Source organism: Doryrhamphus excisus, linkage group LG5 (assembly GCF_037039965.1).
Source record: "Doryrhamphus excisus strain RoL-2023G ecotype Guam linkage group LG5, RoL_Dexc_Guam_v1.1, whole genome shotgun sequence".
NCBI classification, from domain to species: domain Eukaryota; kingdom Metazoa; phylum Chordata; class Actinopteri; order Syngnathiformes; family Syngnathidae; genus Doryrhamphus; species Doryrhamphus excisus.
The window spans coordinates 18668462-18689989 of record NC_136361.1 but is presented as its reverse complement, the minus strand read 5'-3'; the positions used below and the strand labels follow the sequence as shown (position 1 = coordinate 18689989).

At 39.9% G+C, this 21528-nt stretch overlaps 2 protein-coding genes across 8 annotated transcripts in view; one reads left to right on the top strand and one right to left on the bottom strand.

The window, feature by feature from the left end:
• Positions 1-3771, bottom strand: part of grik2 (glutamate receptor, ionotropic, kainate 2) — a 138168-nt gene extending 134397 nt beyond the window's left edge. For all 6 annotated transcript variants that reach the window (XR_013627416.1, XM_058052758.2, XM_078790858.1 and 3 more), the window contains exons 1-2: positions 3631-3771; positions 1920-2318 (exon numbers count right to left, since the gene is read on the bottom strand). Coding sequence is in view for 5 of the 6 variants with exons in the window: in XM_058052758.2 (XP_057908741.2) it covers positions 1920-2031 (112 nt within the window). In the remaining variant the exon portion in view is untranslated. The remainder of the gene's footprint in view (positions 1-1919; positions 2319-3630) is intronic.
• Positions 3772-13707: 9936 nt separating this feature from the next.
• Positions 13708-21528, top strand: part of ascc3 (activating signal cointegrator 1 complex subunit 3) — a 35236-nt gene continuing 27415 nt past the window's right edge. The window contains exons 1-10 of one of the 2 annotated variants that reach the window (XM_078790856.1): positions 13708-13772; positions 14042-14164; positions 14631-14787; positions 14942-15510; positions 16898-17024; positions 17091-17129; positions 17223-17424; positions 17798-17933; positions 18117-18242; positions 20502-20705. In XM_078790856.1, the coding sequence (XP_078646982.1) occupies positions 14075-14164; positions 14631-14787; positions 14942-15510; positions 16898-17024; positions 17091-17129; positions 17223-17424; positions 17798-17933; positions 18117-18242; positions 20502-20705 (1650 nt within the window). In that variant the 5' untranslated portion in view covers positions 13708-13772; positions 14042-14074. The remainder of the gene's footprint in view (positions 13773-14041; positions 14165-14630; positions 14788-14941; positions 15511-16897; positions 17025-17090; positions 17130-17222; positions 17425-17797; positions 17934-18116; positions 18243-20501; positions 20706-21528) is intronic. The other variant, XM_058053268.2, reaches the window with a different exon arrangement.

Genomic DNA, 21528 nt, shown 5'->3' with positions numbered 1-21528 from the left:
TGTCCCTCTATCCACCTTCTATGCTGAGTTTGTACCAACATAGATTTCCCCATATCCGCCTTCTATAGTGAGTTTATACCAACATAGATTTCCCTCTATCCACCTTCCATGGTGAGTTTGTCCCTCTATCCATCTTTCATGGTGAGTTTATACCAACATAGCTTTCCCTCTATCCACCTTCCATGGTGACTTTGTCCCTCTATCCATCTTTCATGGTGAGTTTATACCAACATAGCTTTCCCTCTATCCACCTTCCATGGTGAGTTCGTATCAACATAGGTTTCCCTCTATCCGCCTTCCAATGTGAGTTTATACCAACATAGATTTCCCTCTATCCACCTTCCATGGTGAGATTGTACCAACCTAGATTTCCCTCTATAGACCTTCCAATGTGAGTTTATACCAACCTAGATTTCCCTCTATAGACCTTCCAATGTGAGTTTATACCAACATAGATTTCCCTCTATCCACTTTCCATGGTGAGTTCGTACCAACATAGATTTCCCTCTATCCACTTTCCATGGTGAGTTTATACCAACATAACTTTCCCGGCTAGTTTTCCTGTTAGTTTTCTGCTTTTTACGACGTGCCACTTCTTGTGAGATCAATTTGTGATAAAGTCACCTTGGCTAACCTCACATTGCAGGTCAGGTGTGAACAGCATAATTCCAACTTTTTCACAAATACAACCCAGGCCTCTTACATATGTGGTTATAAACGTGTGGTAATGAACGTTTGGGATGCGTATAGCCGACCTATACGTCATTAAAAGATGACAATGTCACAATTGGTTGCCAAAATAGCCAAGCAGGAAGAGAAATTGCAGATTAAGGATCAGAAAATTCAGTAGAAAATGCTCTGTGGCAAGGAGACCAGGGTTCAATTCCACCAAGCACAGTTGCTTGTTCTCCCAGTGCATGCGTGGGTTTTCTCCGGGTACTCCGGTTTCCTCCCACATTCCAAAAACATGCTAGGTTAATTGGCGACTCCAAATTGTCCATAGGTATGAATGTGAGTGTGAATGGTTGTTTGTCTATATGTGCCCTGTAATTGGCTGGCGACCAGTCCAGGGTGTACTCTTGCCTCTCGCCCGAAGACAGCTGGGATAGGCTCCAGCACCCCCCCCGCGACCTTCGTGAGGAAAAGCAGTAGAAAATGAATGAATGAATGAATGCTCTGTGGCAAAGAGAAGATGTTTTGTAACTGATTACTCATGACAGTGTCCCATCACTCCTGGCGTTCCGACTCCTCACCCACAAGCAGACGTCACAGCAAGTTCCCTACAAACTGCCATAGCCAAAATCCATGCCCTCTTCCTTTTTTAATAATTTTGTTAACTCCAGCTGCACAAAACCCTTGAAATTGCCACAAATGCGCCAGGAGTGAGACCACGGATTGGGGCCATGTCGGCAAATAACCGCACGGCGTGTGAGATCATGTTTTGTGTGCATGCACGTCACTTCCTGGATATATTGCATTCTATGAGCTAATGTCAATTTTCACAAAAAAAAAAAATAATTGCAGTGCGAACATAGCTCTTTGATTAGCATGCAAGCTTAGTTTGTAAACAATACATAAATATAAACAACAGAGCAACAAAACAACAGTTATTTATGAAACCGAAACATGGATGACCTCTTACCCACACACACACACACACACACATTGAAACTTTGATCAGCTTATATTAAAAATCCTAAACAGCAACAGGTTCCATACTTCTGCCTACAACATTAAGGGATCATGATGTTTTGCACCCCCTCTTTAGACCCCTCTTTCACCCAAATACTGAAAATACCAACTTTCTCAGAAAGTCTCAAAGTGGTCACAATGACAAACAAATGTATGACGGTGATACAAACATGATACAAACAACTTTATAGTTGATATCAGAAAGTAAATAAAAAAAATGTACTCACCGAATCTCAACACGTGTGGCATGCCATGAGAATATCCCACACAGTATAATAGCAGCAGTAGGAGCCTGCACCTCAATCTGCCGTTAGATACCAACAAGGAGATAATCTTCATGGTTCTTACGTGGTGCACACTAGTTTATTCCCTGAATCGGTATATCTCCCAGATGTGTGTTTTTTTTTTTCTTTCACTCCGGCAGGTTGGGCGAGTGCTTCCTCATATCCATAAGGCAAAAAAAAAAGCGCTGCTTGTCCGCTTGGCTGCAGAAGCAAATAGAACTGCTCTCCGACTCAGCTGAGGAAGGAGATGGTGATGATGATGATGATGATGATGATGATGGAGATGCTGGAGGACGTGAAGGGGCATCCATGTTAGGCAGGGGAGAGTTTGAAGAAATCCATCTAGGGAGAGACAGAGTCTGATTTAGAAGAGTTGGAGACAGTCGAGGTTGTCGTGGTGCTGATGCTGATGCTGGTGCTGATGCTGATGCTGCACTGGCGCACAGCATCTGACGTGCGTCCAGCTAATAATAATAATAATAATAATAACAGTAGCGAGAGCACGTTTGCCACTCTTCACACTCTCGCTTACACATCTCCGCGGATGACATTGTCCCTTCCACGCATCCGCTCACCCCCACCCCCCTTCCGTTCCCCGAAGGCTGTTTTCTCTAGATTGTTCTCATGGTTCGCTTGAGTCGCCGCTGAGTCGGATCCAAGTGAGCGCCAGTCAATGAATTAAGACAAGATTGCTGTTTGATCGGAGTCACTCAAGCTTAGCCTGGAAGCAGCCTGTCGGTATGACGAATAACCTCTGTCATTTTACGTGTCTGTGCGATTAATTTTTTTTGTAATTAATTGTCCGTCATGTTGCTTCACTTTGAGGTTTGTATGCTTTTGCAGGAGGCTTTCCTTTTTTTTTTTTTTTACCATTTCCGGGGAGTTTACTCTTTTATTTTCAAGAAAATGCATGAATTAATGTACTTATATAACTTAAAATGTACATAAACTAAATTAAAACAAAATGTACTGATTATAGCAGGAGTTTTTTTTACAATCGAAAACTATTTTAAAGTATTTCATTTAACACTGACCATTTAATACGATTTTAATTATTTAAAATGGTGAAGAAAACTTTCCATAACCATGTACATTATTATTTATGTATTTATCCATACTTACAATGTCGTTGTTCACAGTACATGGAATTATATATACTCATATTGTATAAATTGCAGTAAATTGTAAACATACAATGTCATTATTTTCACTACAGTTACAATTTGTCTTATTAATGTTGGGAAATATGACTTATAAATGCATAACGGTGCACAATGTTCTACTTTATTACGCATCACTCCAATAACTCGCCTAAAGGCTTTTTAGAGGAGTCAGTAAAGTTGATTTCAAGCATTTATTATGTGATTTAAATGAAATATTCAATGCCTTACGGATCATTTTTTTTTGTAAGCATTGTCCTCCAGATCCAAAGATGAAGAATACCCCTTTAAGTAGAGGTCAAACAAGCACATTAAAGGTCAAGATACGACCCTATGAACTCCCAACCTTGCACGAAAATATTACTTTGGCGTCTCACTAGTGTGAAATATATTTATACATGTTAAACGTCCCCGATTTCTATGCCTTGTTTCAAAAGCAAGTCAGCCAATCAACAATGGCACAATAAATGTAAAGTTAGCAGTAATTGGCTTACCTCAAACGGGAGATGAGCGGCTAGGAGTCACCGGGCCAGCAGAGAGAAGTTGCTTTGTTTCTGGATGGGAAAGCAGAGCCGCTTCAGCACCTCTGCCTCCGGGAGAGCTGCGTTTGGATGCGGCCGTGGGGTAGACACGCCCCCTGTCGGAAGCTGGGAGTTACTGTTTCAAGCTGTGCTTCTCAATCTTTTTTGCAGGGAAGTACTGTACCCCCACTATGGAATGTTTTTTTTTTCCACGGACTCATCTAAGAGTTTCCAAATTTTCATAATGTATGGTCTTCTTTGGCTTTGGTAATGGTAATGGTTTTATTTCATTTGAACATGCATCAGATTACAATTGAATGCATCACATAATCAGTTCACAGTTCCACATGTCCAAAAGGAGTAGGAAGAAGCAAAGCTTATTAAATCCTACCCCTCCATCTGGTACTTTTACAATCAGTAACTGTTACATTTGTTCACTTCCTGCTTTCCATAATACAGTTTATTTATTTATTTATTTATTTTGATTTTTTTTTTATTTTTTGTCCCATACTGAAGTACAAGATGATATGACCATCCAATGACATAATGTGTACCATAGTAAGTGTCAATATAGTGATATGTATAGCACATCATGACTGGTTCAAGACTCTTCATCCTTGTATTTAGCAAACATCAACTGCTTGTATTGTTTCTTGAATTGGCTCATCCTACTCAATCCATCCCATAGTTTGATTCCACATACTGAAATGCTATGGCTTTTTAACGTAGTCCTAACATATAAGTGTTTCAAATTTAGTTCTTCCCTGAGAATGGATTGCATGGAATGCATAGAAATACCCACAGAGACCATGAGTAATTGTATTTTAGTGTAAAGTATAAACAAGCCTCCATCTACTTGTGTATTAATTATCACACAAACATAAAAATACTGTTTACGTACAGTAGCTGTGGCTGTGGTGGTTTAATACATTAGTTCAGCACAAATAGGTCAGCGTATGCATGCTGTGCAATGCTTTTCTTGTTGTTTTTCTTCTTTGCTATTTTCAGTGTGGCCCTAAACATCAGCATGATATTCTGACGTCTCATCTTTAATTTCATGCTAATGAAGAATATGCTGTGGGGCTTGCAAATGGCCCCCAGACAGTACTTTGGTTACCTGCTGCTCTTTCCAGGGAAAAGCATATCCTCCTTTGGGATTATAATAAACATTCTGTTAATAGATTTGTTACATATATATATTTACATTTTTTGGTCTAGATTTTTTTGGACATTCATTCTGTTGTAATACATTCTGCATTGTTTGTATCACTGCAAGGGTGCAAATTTATAAAATGCTTTTTCGACCATTGTCCAGGTGCATCTTGAAAATTAGAATATTAAGAAAAGTTAGTTTTAAAAGAAGTTGAAAGTGACAAAGTGAAAACCGTTATATTCTATAGATTCACTACACAGTAAAATATTTCAACAATGTTGTTCTTAATTTCTAAATAATAATACAGTAGCTGATAATAGCTTGCAGGTAATCAAAAAGACAGGAAGCAGAACTGGAGGTAGCAGAGATGATGATGCTGAGGTTCTCATTGGGAGTGACCAGGATGGATAGGATCAGGAACAAGTACATCTGAGGGACATTACATGTTAGAGGCCTTAGAGATAAAGTCAGAGAGGCCAGACTGAGATGGTTCGGACATGTCCAGAGGAGAGATAGTGAAAAATTGGTAGAAGGATGCTGCATTTAGAGGAAGACCAAAGAGGGTAGTGTGAGAAAGATAGAAAGAAAGCGCAGGTTATACCAGCATTATTAATGTATCTGTCAGGTTAGGTGAATTATAGTAATTATAGTAATTACAGTAATAGCTCGGATTTATTTGTTACATTTGTGTGTTGCATTATTTTGTTTGGTCTAGAGACAGTGCCACTGAGGAAAAAGACAGGAAGCAGAACTGGAGGTAGCAGAGATGAGGATGCTGAGGTTCTCATTGGGAGTGACCAGGATGGATAGGATCAGGAACAAGTACATTACATGTTAGAGGCCTTGGAGATAAAGTCAGAGAGGCCTGACTGAGATGGTTCGGACATGTCCAGAGGAGAAATAGTGACTATATTGGTAGTAGGATGCTGCGTTTAGACGAAGACCAAAGAGGGTCGTGTGAGAGAGAAAGATGCAGAAAACAGGGTTGGATGGAGGCGGTTGTTTTGCTGTGGAGACCCCTGAAAAGAAAAGCCGAAAGAGAATGAAGTAATCGAACCCCCAAACTCAGTATCAGTATAAAATCAATGAAATCAAACCTGAAATCAATTTACTTTTGCACCATATTGTAGACATTATTATCATATTATGATGCACCTGCATATACTGTACTGTATACATTTTTAAAACTCAACTACCCCCCGGAGTACCTTCAAGTATACCCATTTGAAAACCATCGCATGGTTTAAAGCACCCAAGCTCACTGAACCATAGCATTCTCCCCAGAGGCCACGGTGAAGCGTCAGGTCCTGTAAGGCCAAAAAACGATATGACTGATCTGCTGGTTGTCTGAGCGATGACACCTCTTGTTGGCATTCCACTGTGAACCACCACATTGCAAATCATCAGCATCAAAAAGGAAGGATCCCTTGGGATTTATTTAATATATGAAGATGAAGAATAAATGCTGCCAAAATCAATGTTGCATTCAAATGATAGCTAACTGACATTTAGCAAACGACGGCGTAGATTAGCGGCTTAGTGTTAAATACTATTTGAAAGATTGAAAGATACTAAGTCACACACAAGAGGAGCATACAAAACTGATGTCATATGCATAAAAGGAGAGACGCATGAATGGAGTTTGACAGCTTAACCCAAGGGGGTCCAAAAATGTTTCAAAAAATTCCAAGCATGCAGGGGCCATTTTGATTTTTTTTTTCTATTATTTTGATATGCAAAGATACTTATTTTTATTGTTATATGTAATTATTTATTTACATTTATTCAAACTGTGTCATTGGTATGATTATTTAGTGTTTTCTACCACTGCCTTTATTCTCTTGGGCATGGAATTCACCAGAACTGCCGCTTAAAATAGTCTCATGGTTTGGGGTTATGCATGTTTAAAAATGTTTAAACATCAGGTCTTTATTGAGGGCCTGAGAACATGTTAAGTTTCAACATATTCACACAATCACTAGAGAGAATAAACCAAAAAAACACCACCAAAATGAGGCCATCAGAGACCAATAGGTGCATCACGATATACAATTTAGATGTGAAGGAGAACATCCCCACAGTGATGGAGAACTGATCTAAGGCCAGTCTGGAGCTGAAATGAAAGGAAGCTTTGATTGCCCCGAGTCTCTCTGACACCCTCCTGTGAGCTGCATGAAAAGTTGAATTGTGAGGTCGACAAATAAATAGTCAATGACAGCTCTGTGATCCAACAAGCAATGCTATCTCAGCCATGGGGGATTAATGGCGGTGAAACCCAGAACACACAAAAATACACTCTCCTCCAAAAGGAAAAGAAATAAAGGAACAGTGAGGATAATTCCTAAATACGGCACAAAAGATGGTTCCACCTTTTTTTTTTCCCAGGCATTTGCATGTGGATCTGACACTGGATATACGATATATAACAAAGGAGTTCATGTGGGCCAAGAAGTAGAAGGTTTTACTCCGGTCAAGTCAATATCCAGAGTTAAACTCTTAAACTTCAAGTGTAACAGATACCAACTTGTGCTGCTGTGCAATAGAACATTTTGTAAACCACATTTGAAACGTGAACACATATTTCTTTCCTTTTCTGTGTATTCTGTGCCCCGCCCCACTTTTACTCATGTTTTAACTATGTATTAACCAATGGATGTTGTATTTTGGACTCCAAATTGTCCATAGGTATGAATGTGAGTGTGAATGGTTGTTTGTCTATATGTGCCCTGTGATTGGCTGGCGACCGGTCCAGGGTGTACCCTGCCTCTTGCCCGAAGACAGCTGGGATAGGCTCCAGCACCCCCGCAACCCTCGTGAGGATAAGCGGTAGAAAATGAATGAATGAATTAATGTTGTATTTTGGTGTGTCTTTTACTCTGTTTATTTTGCTTTATTCAACTCCATTATTCTGTAAAGTGTCTTTGAGTATTTTGAAAAGCGCTATACAAATAAAATTCATTATTATTATTATTTATTTTACCTTGAGAAAACAAGTTAATAAGTTAATATGAGCTAGCTAACAAATGACATAATGGGAATCTATCTATTTAGATGCTATAGCCCTCACAAAAAATGCCAACTTAATTGTAGATTAGGGCGGCATGGCGGTCGAGTGGTTAGCGCGCAGACCTCACAGCTAGGAGACCAGGGTTCAATTCCCCCCTCTCTGTGTGGAATTTGCATGTTCTCCCCGTGCATGCGTGGGTTTTCTCCGGGTACTCTGGACGGAAAGAACGGATGGATGGAACTTCCAGCCATTTTCTATACGACTTGTCCTCACTCGGGTCGCAGGTATGCTGGAGCCTATCCCAGCTGACATTTGGTGAGACTCCTGGTTAGAATTAACATTTTGATTTCTATTTCCATCTGTCAATTTTTGATACTAGGTGTCCTCATTGGGTATAGTATATGCTGGAGCCTATCCCAGGAAACTTTGACATTGAAATTACAGTATGTAGGCTGCATGGAGGTCGTGTGGTTAGTGTGCAGACCTCACAGCTAGGAGACCCAGGTTCAATTCCACCCTCGGCCATCTCTGTGTGGAATTTGCATGTTCTCCCCGTACATGCGTGGGTTTTCTCCGGGTACTCCGGTTTCCTCCCACATTCCAAAAACATGCTAGGTTAATTGGCGACTCCAAATTGTCCATAGGTATGAATGTGAGTGTGAATGGTTGTTTGTCTATATGTGCCATGTGATTGGCTGGCGACCAGTCCAGGGTGTACCCAGCCTCTCGCCCGAAGACAGCAACCCCCGCGAAAAGCGTGAAAAGGAAAAGCGTAGAAAATGAATGAATGAATAATTGTATATTAACCAAGCTACAGCTATTTTATTGTTGTACCAGCTAACATGAAAAACTTTTTATCTCGCAGACTTACAGAGTGGATACTTAGCTCTCAATTTACTACTAAGACTCCACAAGACGCTTGTTTGCTATCAGCATTTTTTTTACCTGAGTACTGGAAAACACGTCTTGTGCTGGAAGACACAGCCATCCAAATTAGAGCGGACATTGTAAGTGTTGTCGCCATATCTATGCTGTTGTTGCTGACAGAACTAGCATGAGGTACAAAATTCTTGATTGTGAATAGAATAAAATGGAAATATTTTAGCTATTGGAAACATCTTCATTCATGCAATATTACTCTTTACTTTTCAACTTCATTCTGAATATTACCTAGTAGTGGTGGACATACTGTATAGGTCAGCATCCAGGGGTGCAAGGACGTCTTAGAGCCGGTGAGAGCATGCTTCGGCCCATCACTCTCTGATTACCAATTAGTGTTATGCACTGACGAAGAGGTTCAAACAATGCTGCCGCCTCGATCTTAATGAGACAGGGGGCCACTGCTATATATCTGACATTGGTTATCTAAATACCAAGTGCAGTGCTGCTGAATAACTTGGGCAGCAGAAAAGGGGGTGAAGATAATCAAAGAAAAGGTTGAGGGGAAGAAGGTACTGTACACGTAATTATTAAAAGTTATGTGAATTATCATTGTTAGGAATCAGTGGGTGTTCTGAATTTTAATTAGCTGAATCTGACATTGATTAGAAATGTTCTGTGAAGTACACGTTTACTGTTCGACTTCCTTTACGTCCATGTTACATACAATAAATCAACTAGATTAACTAGGCCAGGGGTCGGCAACCTTTACTATGAAAAGAGCCATTTTACCCAATGCCCACTGAAGAAAAATAGCCTGGAGCCGCAAAACATATAGTATGTTTAAAACAACATTGGAGGGAATTTGGGGGTATCAAAGTAGTTCAGATAAGAAAAGACGAGTTGGAGTACTCTTGCTAGTATTGGAGATAAACTTACATAAATGGATGTGTAAACTACTGTAAACGTAAAAACAAGTTCCCATACCGCTGTTTTTAAATTATCTCGAATTTATTTTTTAGATTTGTAGGTAAGTATTACTTGTTTTTCTTCATGTACTGAACTGGATAGCAGTCAGAACTCACTCAGGATGCATTCATGGTCTCAGACAAAGTTGGATTTTTTAAAACTCATTACAAAAGACGTGCATTTTCCCCACTCGGGTGTTAAAAATATTCAAGCATCGCAAAGGGAGCCACAATAAAGAGTCTGAAGAGCCACATGCGGCTCTGGAGCCGCAGGTTGCTGACCCCTGAACTAGGCTATTTGCATATTTTGTAATTAGATCAAAACATGGCGACCAATTTAATAATATTTAGAATTAACATCCATCCATTGGTGACCAGTCCAGAGTCTACACCACCTCTTAGTTGGGATAGGCTCCAGCACACCCGCTCGATTCTAATGAGGATAAGCCGCATCAAACAAGAACGGATGGATGGAACTTTCATCCATTTTCTATACGACTTGTCCTCACTAGGGTCACAGGTATGCTGGAGCCTATCCTAGCTGACATTTGGGGAGACTCCTGGTTAGAATTAACATTTATTCATTCATTTTCTACCGCTTTTCCTCATGAGGGTCGCAGGTATGCTGGAGCCTATCCTAGCTGACATTTGGGGAGACTCCTGGTTAGAATTAACATTTATTCATTCATTTTTTACCGCTTTTCCTCATGAGGGTCGCAGGTATGCTGGAGCCTATCCTAGCTGACATTTGGGGAGACTCCTGGTTAGAATTAACATTTTGATTTCTATTTCCATTCGTCAATTTTTGATACCACATGTCCTCATTGGGTATAGTATATGCTGGAGCCTATCCCAGGAAACTTTAACATTGACATTACAGTATGTGGGCTGCATGGAGGTCGTGTGGTTAGCACGCACACCTCACAGCTAGGAGACCCGGGTTCAATTCCACCCTCGGCCATCTCTGTGTGGAGTTCCGGGTACTCCGGTTTCCTCCCACATTCCAAAAACATGCTAGGTTAATTGGCGACTCCAAATCGTCCATAGGTATGAAATGTGAGTGTGAATGGTTGTTTGCCTATATGTGCCCTGTGATTGGCTGGCGACCAGTCCAGGGTGTACCCAGCCTCTCGCCCGAAGACAGCTGGGATAGGCTCCAGCACCCCCGTGACCCTTGTGAGGATAAGCAGTAGAAAATGAATGAATGAATAACAGTATGTATATATACTTTAAATTTGTATTGACCATTTTGAGTATTTTATATCCATTATAGAGTGTGAAGAACCTGCAACTACCTCAATTTTTTTTCTTTTTATTATGTTAGGGTAGCAGTGATGGCACAGAGGAAGGCAATTCCAACCAAAATTCCAATGGAATAGCGACACAAGTGATGTAGCGCCTCTTTTTTCTTGTTAGTCAATAGAATCCAGCTGAAGCAAGATGGCGACATTCAAACACAGACGTATGCACACTAAAAGAAAAACCTGCACTCACAGCAGACAAGCGAGAGATTTGGTGACTAAGATGTAGGACCGGTGGTGTTTTGTGTCTTCTAGTGCATCTATGAGTGAATTGGTCTGGATTAAAAACACATGTCACACCCACTATACATCTCCAAGGAGTATTTCTGGGACAATGTGAGAAAAAAAAAATTACATCTCCCAACATTTTCTTATGTCAAAGGATTTCTCAACACCCTAGGAAGCTTGCTTTTCCCTGAAGGCAGAAAGTCATCCTAATTCCTTGCATTTTGAAGCGAGGTCCATGGTGAAAACTTTCTCCCACAGTGCAGCCCGTGGCACATCGTACATCTTAAGTGAGTCACTTTCCGGAAAGCATATGTTAGTCTCATACGCTCACGCTTGGGGTTTGCTTTTTTGACTGTAATGAACTATAAATTTACTAAATGTCTGGGAGTGATTGTAAACTCTTTTGTGTGTTTGTCTGAGCCCCCACCTAACCTTAAACCCACATCCACAGCCAACTCATACACACACACACACACACTGTTGTCTTTTCTTAAGTTATTTTAGTACTGTTTGTGAATTGTGTTTAAGTTTGTGTTAGCTGTGGTCCGCAGAGAATACATCTCCTGAGCACACTGAGGTACTCTTGTGCAGATGAGACCTAATTAAGCATGGAACTGCATGCGTTTCTTACTGCAGTGTTGGCTATTTAGTAGAATTACTCTTCTTACATCAGAGTCTTATGGCACTTCGTATGGCACACTAGTAAACCAATGCATAAATCTCACATATTTAACCATTCACTAGTCCAACTAGTAACAAATGTGTCTGTTGGCAGACGTGCTAACCACATGTTTGCACAGTGACACCGTTAACATAAAATATTTTTTCTCCAAAATGTACAGGTTGCCTTTGTGCTTTAGGTCAGATTACTTTGCCTTTGCCCATGGTAATGTCATCCGGAGAATATTCATTTGTAATGCAGTTCATGTTGGTTACAGCAATATCTGGGATGACAAGACAAACATGAGAAATTCACATGGATAAAACTCAAACTGATGCATTGTTTTGTACATGCTGTGTCCTTCAGGGATGTGTGTGTGTGTGTGTGTATAACATAGCGATTCATTCCCACTCGCCATATATAAAGGCATTTCTTGCAGCATTGCTCCTAGTTCAGCACATACTCCTCTTACATACAATGTATTGGGGTAGGGGTGTATGGAAAAACCTTATATCTGGTACTGGTACTCAAGAAAAGCAAGTCACTAAGAAGCTGCTTGAGAGGGGTCTTGGATTAATGACTACGTGTCAAACGTGCATGGGAGCACCCTGTTGTGGTCCGTAATAATGGAGCACCACAAGGAACTGTCTTGTCCCCATTTCAGTTCACCTTGTATCCCTTACAATAATTTCTGGATTGTGGCACCTACAAATGTTCTCTGGTGATGTTGGGTGTATTGAGGATGGACAGGAGGAGGAATACACAGCTGATGGACTGGTGCAGCAGGAAACCAAACTAGCTGGTTCAACCAGGACCAACACTGGACATGAATTCCAGTGTATACAAGAACGAAATGAGTGGGCTGCAGTTCTGTAGTGGGCTGATATTGGATTTCTGTGTGAACAACTGTTTGTACAAAACAAACAACATCCTCAAATATAAGGAGGTCCACAAGGTCCACAATTGGTACCAGGACACACAAGGCCGCAGGTCTATGATCCACTTTGTATATTAGACCTGCATCTATATGTTCTGAAGGGAGGGGGTGAGCCTGCCAGATGCCTCCTTGGTGAAGTGTTCTGGGGATGCTCAGCTGGGAGAAGGACCTGAAGCAGACCTAGGACACATTGGCGGGATTATGTCCCACTGGAAGAGGTGGCTGGAGACCGAAAAGTCTTGAGGACTTCCCGACTGAGACTGCTACCTGGTTTTGACCTCCTGAATATGTTTTTTTTTAATGATTGATAGACCTGAAATAACACTGCTGCAGTCAACTCATATTACGCAATATAGTGTGTCTTCTGAATGTTTTAGTTCGTTTAAGCAGTTTCATGCTTGAGAATTTTAACTTAATTTAGGCCAAAAATTCTATAAATAACATTTTCTAAATATGACTTTAGGGCGTACCGTGAAACAGCATGATTATATACATATTTTTTTTAAAGGCTAGGGGTTACACCTTAATTCTGTTTACATGGTATTTTGATTTGAAATATCAATTAATGCAGATTGAAAGCTACTTTTTTAATATAGTAACACTGTTTAAAAACATCACTTCTTGTGAGCTAGTTGTCTGCTCTTGCTATCGGCTAATTAGTGACATCACACATACGCATAAATAGACATTTTAAAATCGTATTATTGTTATTTTTCAATGTTATACAGCTGTTTTTACTCATTCTTTTTCACTTTTCATTTTGTGACAGCGAAGCAGATTTCAACAAACGTCGAGCGCCTGGTGACGTAATGTATGTAGGCGTATGGGTAATGTAGTCTCTTTTGTAAGTTTCCATAAAGAAGTCGAGATCATAAGAACTACAAAACCCACAAGTTTTAGCGGCGCGCAACTTTGTTGACATGTTACCGTACGGAAGCAACTAATAAACGTGACGGCCCATGATGGAAGGGCTTTTGTAAGGTATTGTTTGAATTTTAAGATTGAAAGTGATGAATAAAAGTGCATTATGTTAACGGTCACGTTAGTGTTTTAATGGATAATCGCATATTGTAGTGAAGCACAGACGAAGGAATGGTTCGGAAGCTAACGTTAGCATGTGACGAATGTTTGTTAGTATGGTACTAGTGACAGCTTTAAGTACACATTTGTTATCAGATATGTTTGTTTCAAACTCATATTTTCAAAGTGGCACGCGATCGGTAAAATGACTATACTCTTGTTGTGTTTAGTTTTGTCAGTATAGGAGACATTGGCGGAGAATAATGTCTCCTCCGAGGTTGACTGGAGCTTTACGCTCTTTCTCTAATGTCACCCGGAAAGAAGATTTCAATGAGAAGCTTTGCGATCTCAAGGTAAGTGTACCATTAAAACATATTCATCTGTAGCCTTTATTGTTCACTGAGTAAGTTTCATTTTGATCTTACTGAGTAAGTTTCATTTTGAGCTTAGTGACTAAGTTTCATGACGATGATGCAATGGTGCGTTCACAGTTGTTTGGTCCGGTTAAAACGGACTCATAAAAATTCTGCGATAGAAACGAAAGCATAATTGGAAGAGGTCGGCTTGAACACAGCGTGATTATTCGTGACAGTAAACTCAACTCAACTCATACCTGTTGCTTCATTTATTCAGTTTTTCCTCCTGTCACTTGTATGAAGTAAATATCCACAAACGCAACAGCTATGGTGTGCTTAGAACCAAACAACACTGAAAAAACAAGAAATAATGGCACTGAAATGTCCTTAAGCGCTAATATAGTTCATGAGCATTTGAAGAAATGTGCTGTTATTTTAAGAAGTACTTCTGTTTATCCCTGAGACTAAACGTCTGAAGAAACAGGAGCTGTTTGCGAGAGAAGGGCTTACATGGAAAAAATTGCTCCACTTCTGCACTGACCAGCAGGACAAAGACAAAGTGAAGCAGAATGCTGTTCAACAAGAATTAAAGAGCCTTCTTCTCCCAGCCAAACAGATCGGTAATAAACTTTTTAGCATTTCTTGGATTACCAGTATAGCTAAATCTCTTGTGCAGTTCCTTGGACAGGAAGCTGAAACATAGAGTTTGGGATATTTCGGAGATTTAAATATTCAGTGTGACATTGTTGTATGAAAGTCCTTTCTCTTTCACAGTGGGGACTGAAAATGGTCAGGAGGCAATCGAACACGCTGCTCTCTTTCTGTTTGAGACCTTCTATAACAAAAACCATGTGGGCACCGAGGAGACCCGGGCCATTAAACAGATGTTTGGTCCTTTTCCTTCATCTGCCGCTGAAACGTCCTGTTCTTGTGTGGCGCGGTTGATGTCTCATCTTGAGGAGTCCAGAGTTGTGGAATTTATCCAATCTCATTACTCCCGTCAGAATCCTCAACAGGGTTCCACCTTTGGACGCAACATTACCTTCTCGCATGATTGTTATACACTGGAACCTTTGGAAGAAATGCCTTGCTTCAGCATCCAAGATCAGAACGCGAGCTTGGACTTTGCTAACTTCCTAAACAACCACCAAAGTGAGAGGAATGTTGTCCACGAGGGAGAGACATCGTCAGGAAGATCTTCTATGTGTGGAGCTGTTCTAAGGACAGAAGTGGAGAAGTATCTGAATGGAGGAAATATGATATCATCTTGCCCAGAGGATTTGTGCACTTCCCTTTTTGAGATGTTGGCATCCGATAAAAGCAATGATGAGCTGCAGAATGAGGTACGTGTTTTGGGAAACATTTTTTTTAAACACTTCAAGTACACGGTGATTAATTTAGCTTCATTTGTATTTTACATTTACACTATACATCAGTGTTACTATTAGTATACATCAGGGGTCGGGAACCTTTTTGGCTAAGAGAGCCATGAAGGGCAGATATTTTAAAATGTGTATCTGTGAGAGCCATATACATTTTTTTAAACATTGAATGCAATAAAATGTGTGCATTTTTATGTAAGACCAACAGTTTTAGATATAATGGGCTCTAATTGTGTAGACCAGGCACACTACCGCACGTCAATGGGGTGTGGCCAGCACACTTTCGTGAGCAGCGCAGTGTCTAATAATAAATCAAATACTTGTTGCCATTAATGCAACTTCTGCTGCTGCATAATTTTGCACCGTACTCAGTATATTTCATTCTTTTGGCCATCTTCGTCAGAAGGCTTGGTTCTGCAGCTTTAGCTAGGTGACTATTTGACTAAAGGAGAAAAGTTTATATTTACATGTTGAAATCTCAATGACCGAGGTAGACTACAGCATTACCCAGTAATAATCGAGTTTTGGTGTTTGACCTGGAAAATATCAGGAAAGATAGATATGGTCGGCCCTATTGCAGTAGAAAATAGATGGACAAATTAAAATGCATAAAAAAGTTGTTGATTTTTAATATTATTTTTAACAGTAATTTCTGTGATGTTTACTTTAAAATTTTAGCAAAAATACATTTTTATTGTGGTAAGAAATGCTTGAGAGCCAGATACAGTCATCAAAAGAGCCCTACCTGGCTCCCGAGCCATAGGTTCCCTACCTCTGGTATACATTATGGAAGTTCTTATTTTTCCAACATCAATTAATGATGGGGGCTGCACGGCGGACGAGTGGTTAGCGCACAGGCCACACAACTAGTTCAATTCCACCCTCGGGCCATCTCTGTGTGGAGTTTGCATTTTCTCCCCGTGCATGCGTGGGTTTTCTCCGGGTACTCCGGTTTCCTCCCACATTCCAAAAACATGCTAGGTTAATTGGCGACTCCAAATTGTCCATAGGTATGAATGTGAGTGTGAATGGTTGTTTGTCTATATGTGCCCTGTGATTGGCTGGCCACCAGTCTAGGGTGTACCCCGCCTCTCGGCCGAAGACAGCTGGAATGGGCTCCAGCACCCCCGCGACCCTTGTGAGGATAAGCGGTAGAAAATGAATTAAGGATGCTGTATTAATGAACATAATACATTAACTTTGTTGTTGAATAATTGCTCGAAATTAGTTGTAATTGCTTCCTGCTGAGGTGGCCTTGAGCAACATAACCACACCAGTACTGCTGTCATATGACTGTTTATACCTTCCATTTACTAATTCATCCCTTTCCGTCCTTGTCTATCTCTAGTTATTTGAGCTGCTTGGCCCAGAAGGTCTAGAAATGATCTCCACGCTCTTGCAGCAAAGAACAGCCATTGTTGATTCCCTGCTAAACGTGCCACCGCTGGCTCAGCCACAATCAGGTTATTTACATGGTAATAAAACTGTTATTTTTTTACTTTCATGAGCACCCTATTTAAATATTTTTTAATGACTTTCAGCTTTCTCAACTCAAAATGATAGCCCTGGCAGATATAGCAGTGAGACACAATGCAACAGACAAAACCGCATGTTACCCACCCATGAAAACGCACAATATGAATATATCCGATAATATTAGCCTCCTTCTGCAGATTCCAGCCGAAAAATCAGCGAGGATGTTTCAAGGCCCACCTATGGCTGCCAAGTGACCATCCAATCTGAACAAGAAAAACACTTGATGAAGATATTCCGCAGGGAGGAGAAGAGGGAGAGGAAGAGGGGGAAAGGAACTGATGATGTGGAATGCTCTGATGCTCTGATGAACTTTGACCCTCGAGAGATGCGAGCCCAGCGGTACGTTTGCGCTCAAGTCTTGCTCTTGGTCGTCTTTCTTTTCTCCTGAGTGGTCTTTCCTCTCTGTTCTTCATTTCATGTGCTCTTATGAAAACTGACAAGCAAAATTACATCCTTTTATAAATCTAATTACATTTTATTTGGCGTAATAATAGCTAAATATAAGGTTTGCTTTATTTTAATAACAGATTCATATTTAGGCACACAGTTTTAGCAACAATGGTATAAATGGTAATAAGCCATCCTCCAAGCATGTTTTGGATTGTCCTCCTTTTCCTTCCATGACGAGTTGTTCCTAATCAAATGCCTTAATTACATGTAATCACAGTTAGTTATGTCGACCATGTTACAATGTGTTGTGTTTTTCATGCAGGGAGCAGGCTCTGTTGACTGCACGCCATGAACCTGTCCTTGGTAGAGAGCGAGTATATGAACGGATCAAATACCCAAATGTCTATGACAGTTATGCAGAGGCTACAAAGACGCCTGCCTTTGTTGGAGGTGCTAGGGTGAGAATTAACACACATATTTAGGCCTATTTATGAACCTCTTATATGTTTTTTTTTTAGATTGACAATGTGATGTTTGTTTTTTGGTGTACCCCTTCCCATTTTGTGGCACGTAGTGTGAAACAAATCATGATATTTTAATACATGGGGTTATTTACCATGCATTTTGTGTGTTGCATCCAGATGCTGCTTCCTGAGGGAATCCACAGAAATAATACTAAAATGTATGAAGAAGTAGAGATCCCACCCAATGAGCCCTTACCGATTGGTTTTGAAGAAAAACCCATCTACATCTCTGAACTGGATGAGGTATGAGACATTCAACTATTTTGCACTGGTTTTTAGTAAGTATGAGATTTATTCCTGCTTATTGTACACACTTTGGAGTCAGTTACAGGAAGTCAAATGTATATATCGTCTACGCAGACAGTGGTAGTGTATCAGTAAACGCAGGTGGACTGATAAGTTGTGGCTGACAGTCTGTAGGGCTGAAGTTATTCTTCATAGTCATAACCACAACACCGAAACAAATTGCACTTGAATGTCACAACTTCTTGACATTGCCATACTTTTGTGTGATATTCTCCAGCATGGTATCTTGATGAATGGGTACTCATTGCACTGAAATGTGCATACGCAATCATAACACATGAATAGTAGCTAATGCAGTTCTGTCATCAGCAAACCCTTTTTACTTACAGCGCTGCACCGTATTAAACAGAAACAAAAACAAGTTGACAATTTTATCATATGTTAACATAATAGGAAAAAATACGTTACATAAATGCATAAACATTTTTTAGTAATTTTCAACAAGTTCCACAAGTTGGCAGTACTTATTCCAGCTAATTAAATCAAATCTTAGGTAATGTATAGTAGATGTATATGTATATTAGCCTTAGGCTACATAACTAAGGCTATATTAGCCTTAATTGAAGCGCCAGAGCTGTCAGCTGCATGCCAGGGAACACTGTGACCAGTCAGTCTGATTGACATCTACAATCACACGGCCACACTTATTCCGACCAAAGTTCCCCACTTAATTCAACATGCCAGAGGCAAATACGTTCACACGTGTCGAAGAGGTATCCCTCAAGGATTCCCATATATGATCTTCATTACAGTTTCTACGGTTATTGCAGGCACATTTTGGAGTGTTCTTGTAATTGAAGTGACTGCAAAGCACAGTGGACTCTTAGCGTTGCAACATGAAAGCATGAATTTTATATCATTTTTTCTTTTCTGTCATGCATTTTGGTTGAGTGTTTAGTGCCGTACTTTTGAGTCCCTGTTTGTGCCAATAAGGAGGATGATAAATTGATGATGTATACTGCTACATAACATTGAGGCTCTCTTCATTTTCATTATACACACCGATTTTGATTAAAGTTGGAACAATTGGAGATTTTTTTCCCCCCCATGAATAAATGTGAAATTATGGCAACAATATGAGCTGAAAAATGTGACATTTGAATGGATTGAAGCGTATGAGAAATATGGAAGTAAAAAAATGTCACCAGTAATAAGGGATGAGTTGTAACCCCTTTATTCTCATTCATGTCAACTTTACAACATTGCTGTTAAAAAGGAATCACAGGCTTTGAATGAAGTATTAGAGTAGTAAAAGTAGATACTGAAAACTGTGTAGATAAAAGTATTTTGTTGAATGAAGTATGAAAAATGAAATCATCATACTGGGAAGACCTGGGTCCGAATTGCCACTTTGGGGATAAGCGATATAGAAAATGAATGAATGGATAGAAATAACTATGCTGTTTCTGTGTTGACCTTGGAAAAGAGACTTTAATCTCCAAAAGTTTTTAAAAAAAGTCCATGTTAAGTGAAATGTCGATGAGTAATGAAACTCCTTTCTACCGCTCCAGCGAGAGCTTTCCCTTAATCTTTGTCAGACTAGCATAGATTGATATGGAACCTCTCCTGCCAAGCCATCTGAATCAGCCTCACTCAAGCAATTGTTCCATTCGTTAATTGTAGCCTGGGAAGTGCCTTACTCTCTTAAAGCACATGCACACAACATCCAACAAATAATTAGTACGTCTTTGAAAGACAGACTGAAAAATGTGATGCCTGCCCTCATCTTCCATTTTCCATTTTTGTCATTAATTGAAAGCTGTGGTGGCGTTCTTGGTTTGGAAGCCTTTTGTGTGCCCCTTAATAGCTGGAAGACACATTAAAAGCGGTGAATTTATTAAGAAGCTTTTAAATCAATGATTCATGTACAAACTCTTCCTCAGTCACCCTTGCGTTAAAAGCCATTTTAATTAAGCCAAATAAATAAGTGAAGTGTGTTTTGATTAGAGGCGAGTACCACTCTTGAGTTACTTTGATGCTTCACCTTTGGACAGTCATGTACACCACATACTGAAATACTGAAATACCTCCAACAGACAGTAATTAGATTCCAGATTCAACTATCACAATAAACACAATTAGTCTCCAAATATATTAATATGGCAGGATTTGGGGCTGGACCCAATTAGATTGGTGCGATTTTTGCTTTAGTAATTGATACTTACTTACAAATGTTTTGTGCATGTATACTTTCAGATCGGACAGTTGGTTTTCAAAGGGATGAAGCGCCTTAACAGGATCCAGTCGTTGGTGTTTGAGACCGCTTACAACACCAATGAAAACCTACTCATCTGCGCCCCTACCGGTGCCGGCAAGACTAACATCGCCATGCTGACTGTCCTGCACGAGATTCGTCAACACCTACAGCCTGGTGGGGTCATCAAAAAGGACGAATTCAAGGTCTGAGTGTCGAACGCAAACTAAAGAAAATACTTCTTCAAAATACTGTAAAAGCTCAATTTGCAAATCATGAAACCCTTTTCAATCATCTCTAACATACGTCTGCAACACTTCCTGTTTCTCTAAACCACAAGGCACACAAACAAATATTGTGTAAAACAATAAATGTGCCTTTAAATTTGTGTTAATATCTTATCGAATTCCTCATGTCGCAACTTCAGGAAGTCCATATAAATTCCCCGATGTCGATTGCTATTGCCGTACTAAAGCAAAAAACTTGATTTTCCTAAACTGTAGGGCGTGCTTAGCTGAATCATACTTGAAAGCATACTGAAAGTAAATCAATTTACACTTTAAGACAAAATACAGTTGGACTCAGAAGGAAGTCTGCATGAATTCAGAACTTTTAACAACCATTGCAACCTTACCATTTGAAGTACTGTATGTGTTTGGAGGTAATTCAAGGTTGCGATAACATGTACAGTGCTTTGTATCCTGCAAAATAATTCAACCGTAGAGCAATGAAAAAGAGGCCTGATGAATCACAACTCTGTTTCATGTAGCTGCATGCATCCATGCATGTAGTATCTTACTTACCCATCTGTATGCCCATTCCAAAGAAGAGATATTAAAATTAATGTCACAGTAGTTTTGTGTTCCAAGTTTCAGCAGATGGCAAATCACTCAAAAGGTATCAGTACGTATCTTTTAAATTCATGGTGTCAAACCTAGCACAAACCAAATAAATTATTCAGACACCCTGAGACTTTGTTGTCTTTGAAGGCTTGCCCACACACTGTAACAAAAACACTTTATATACATC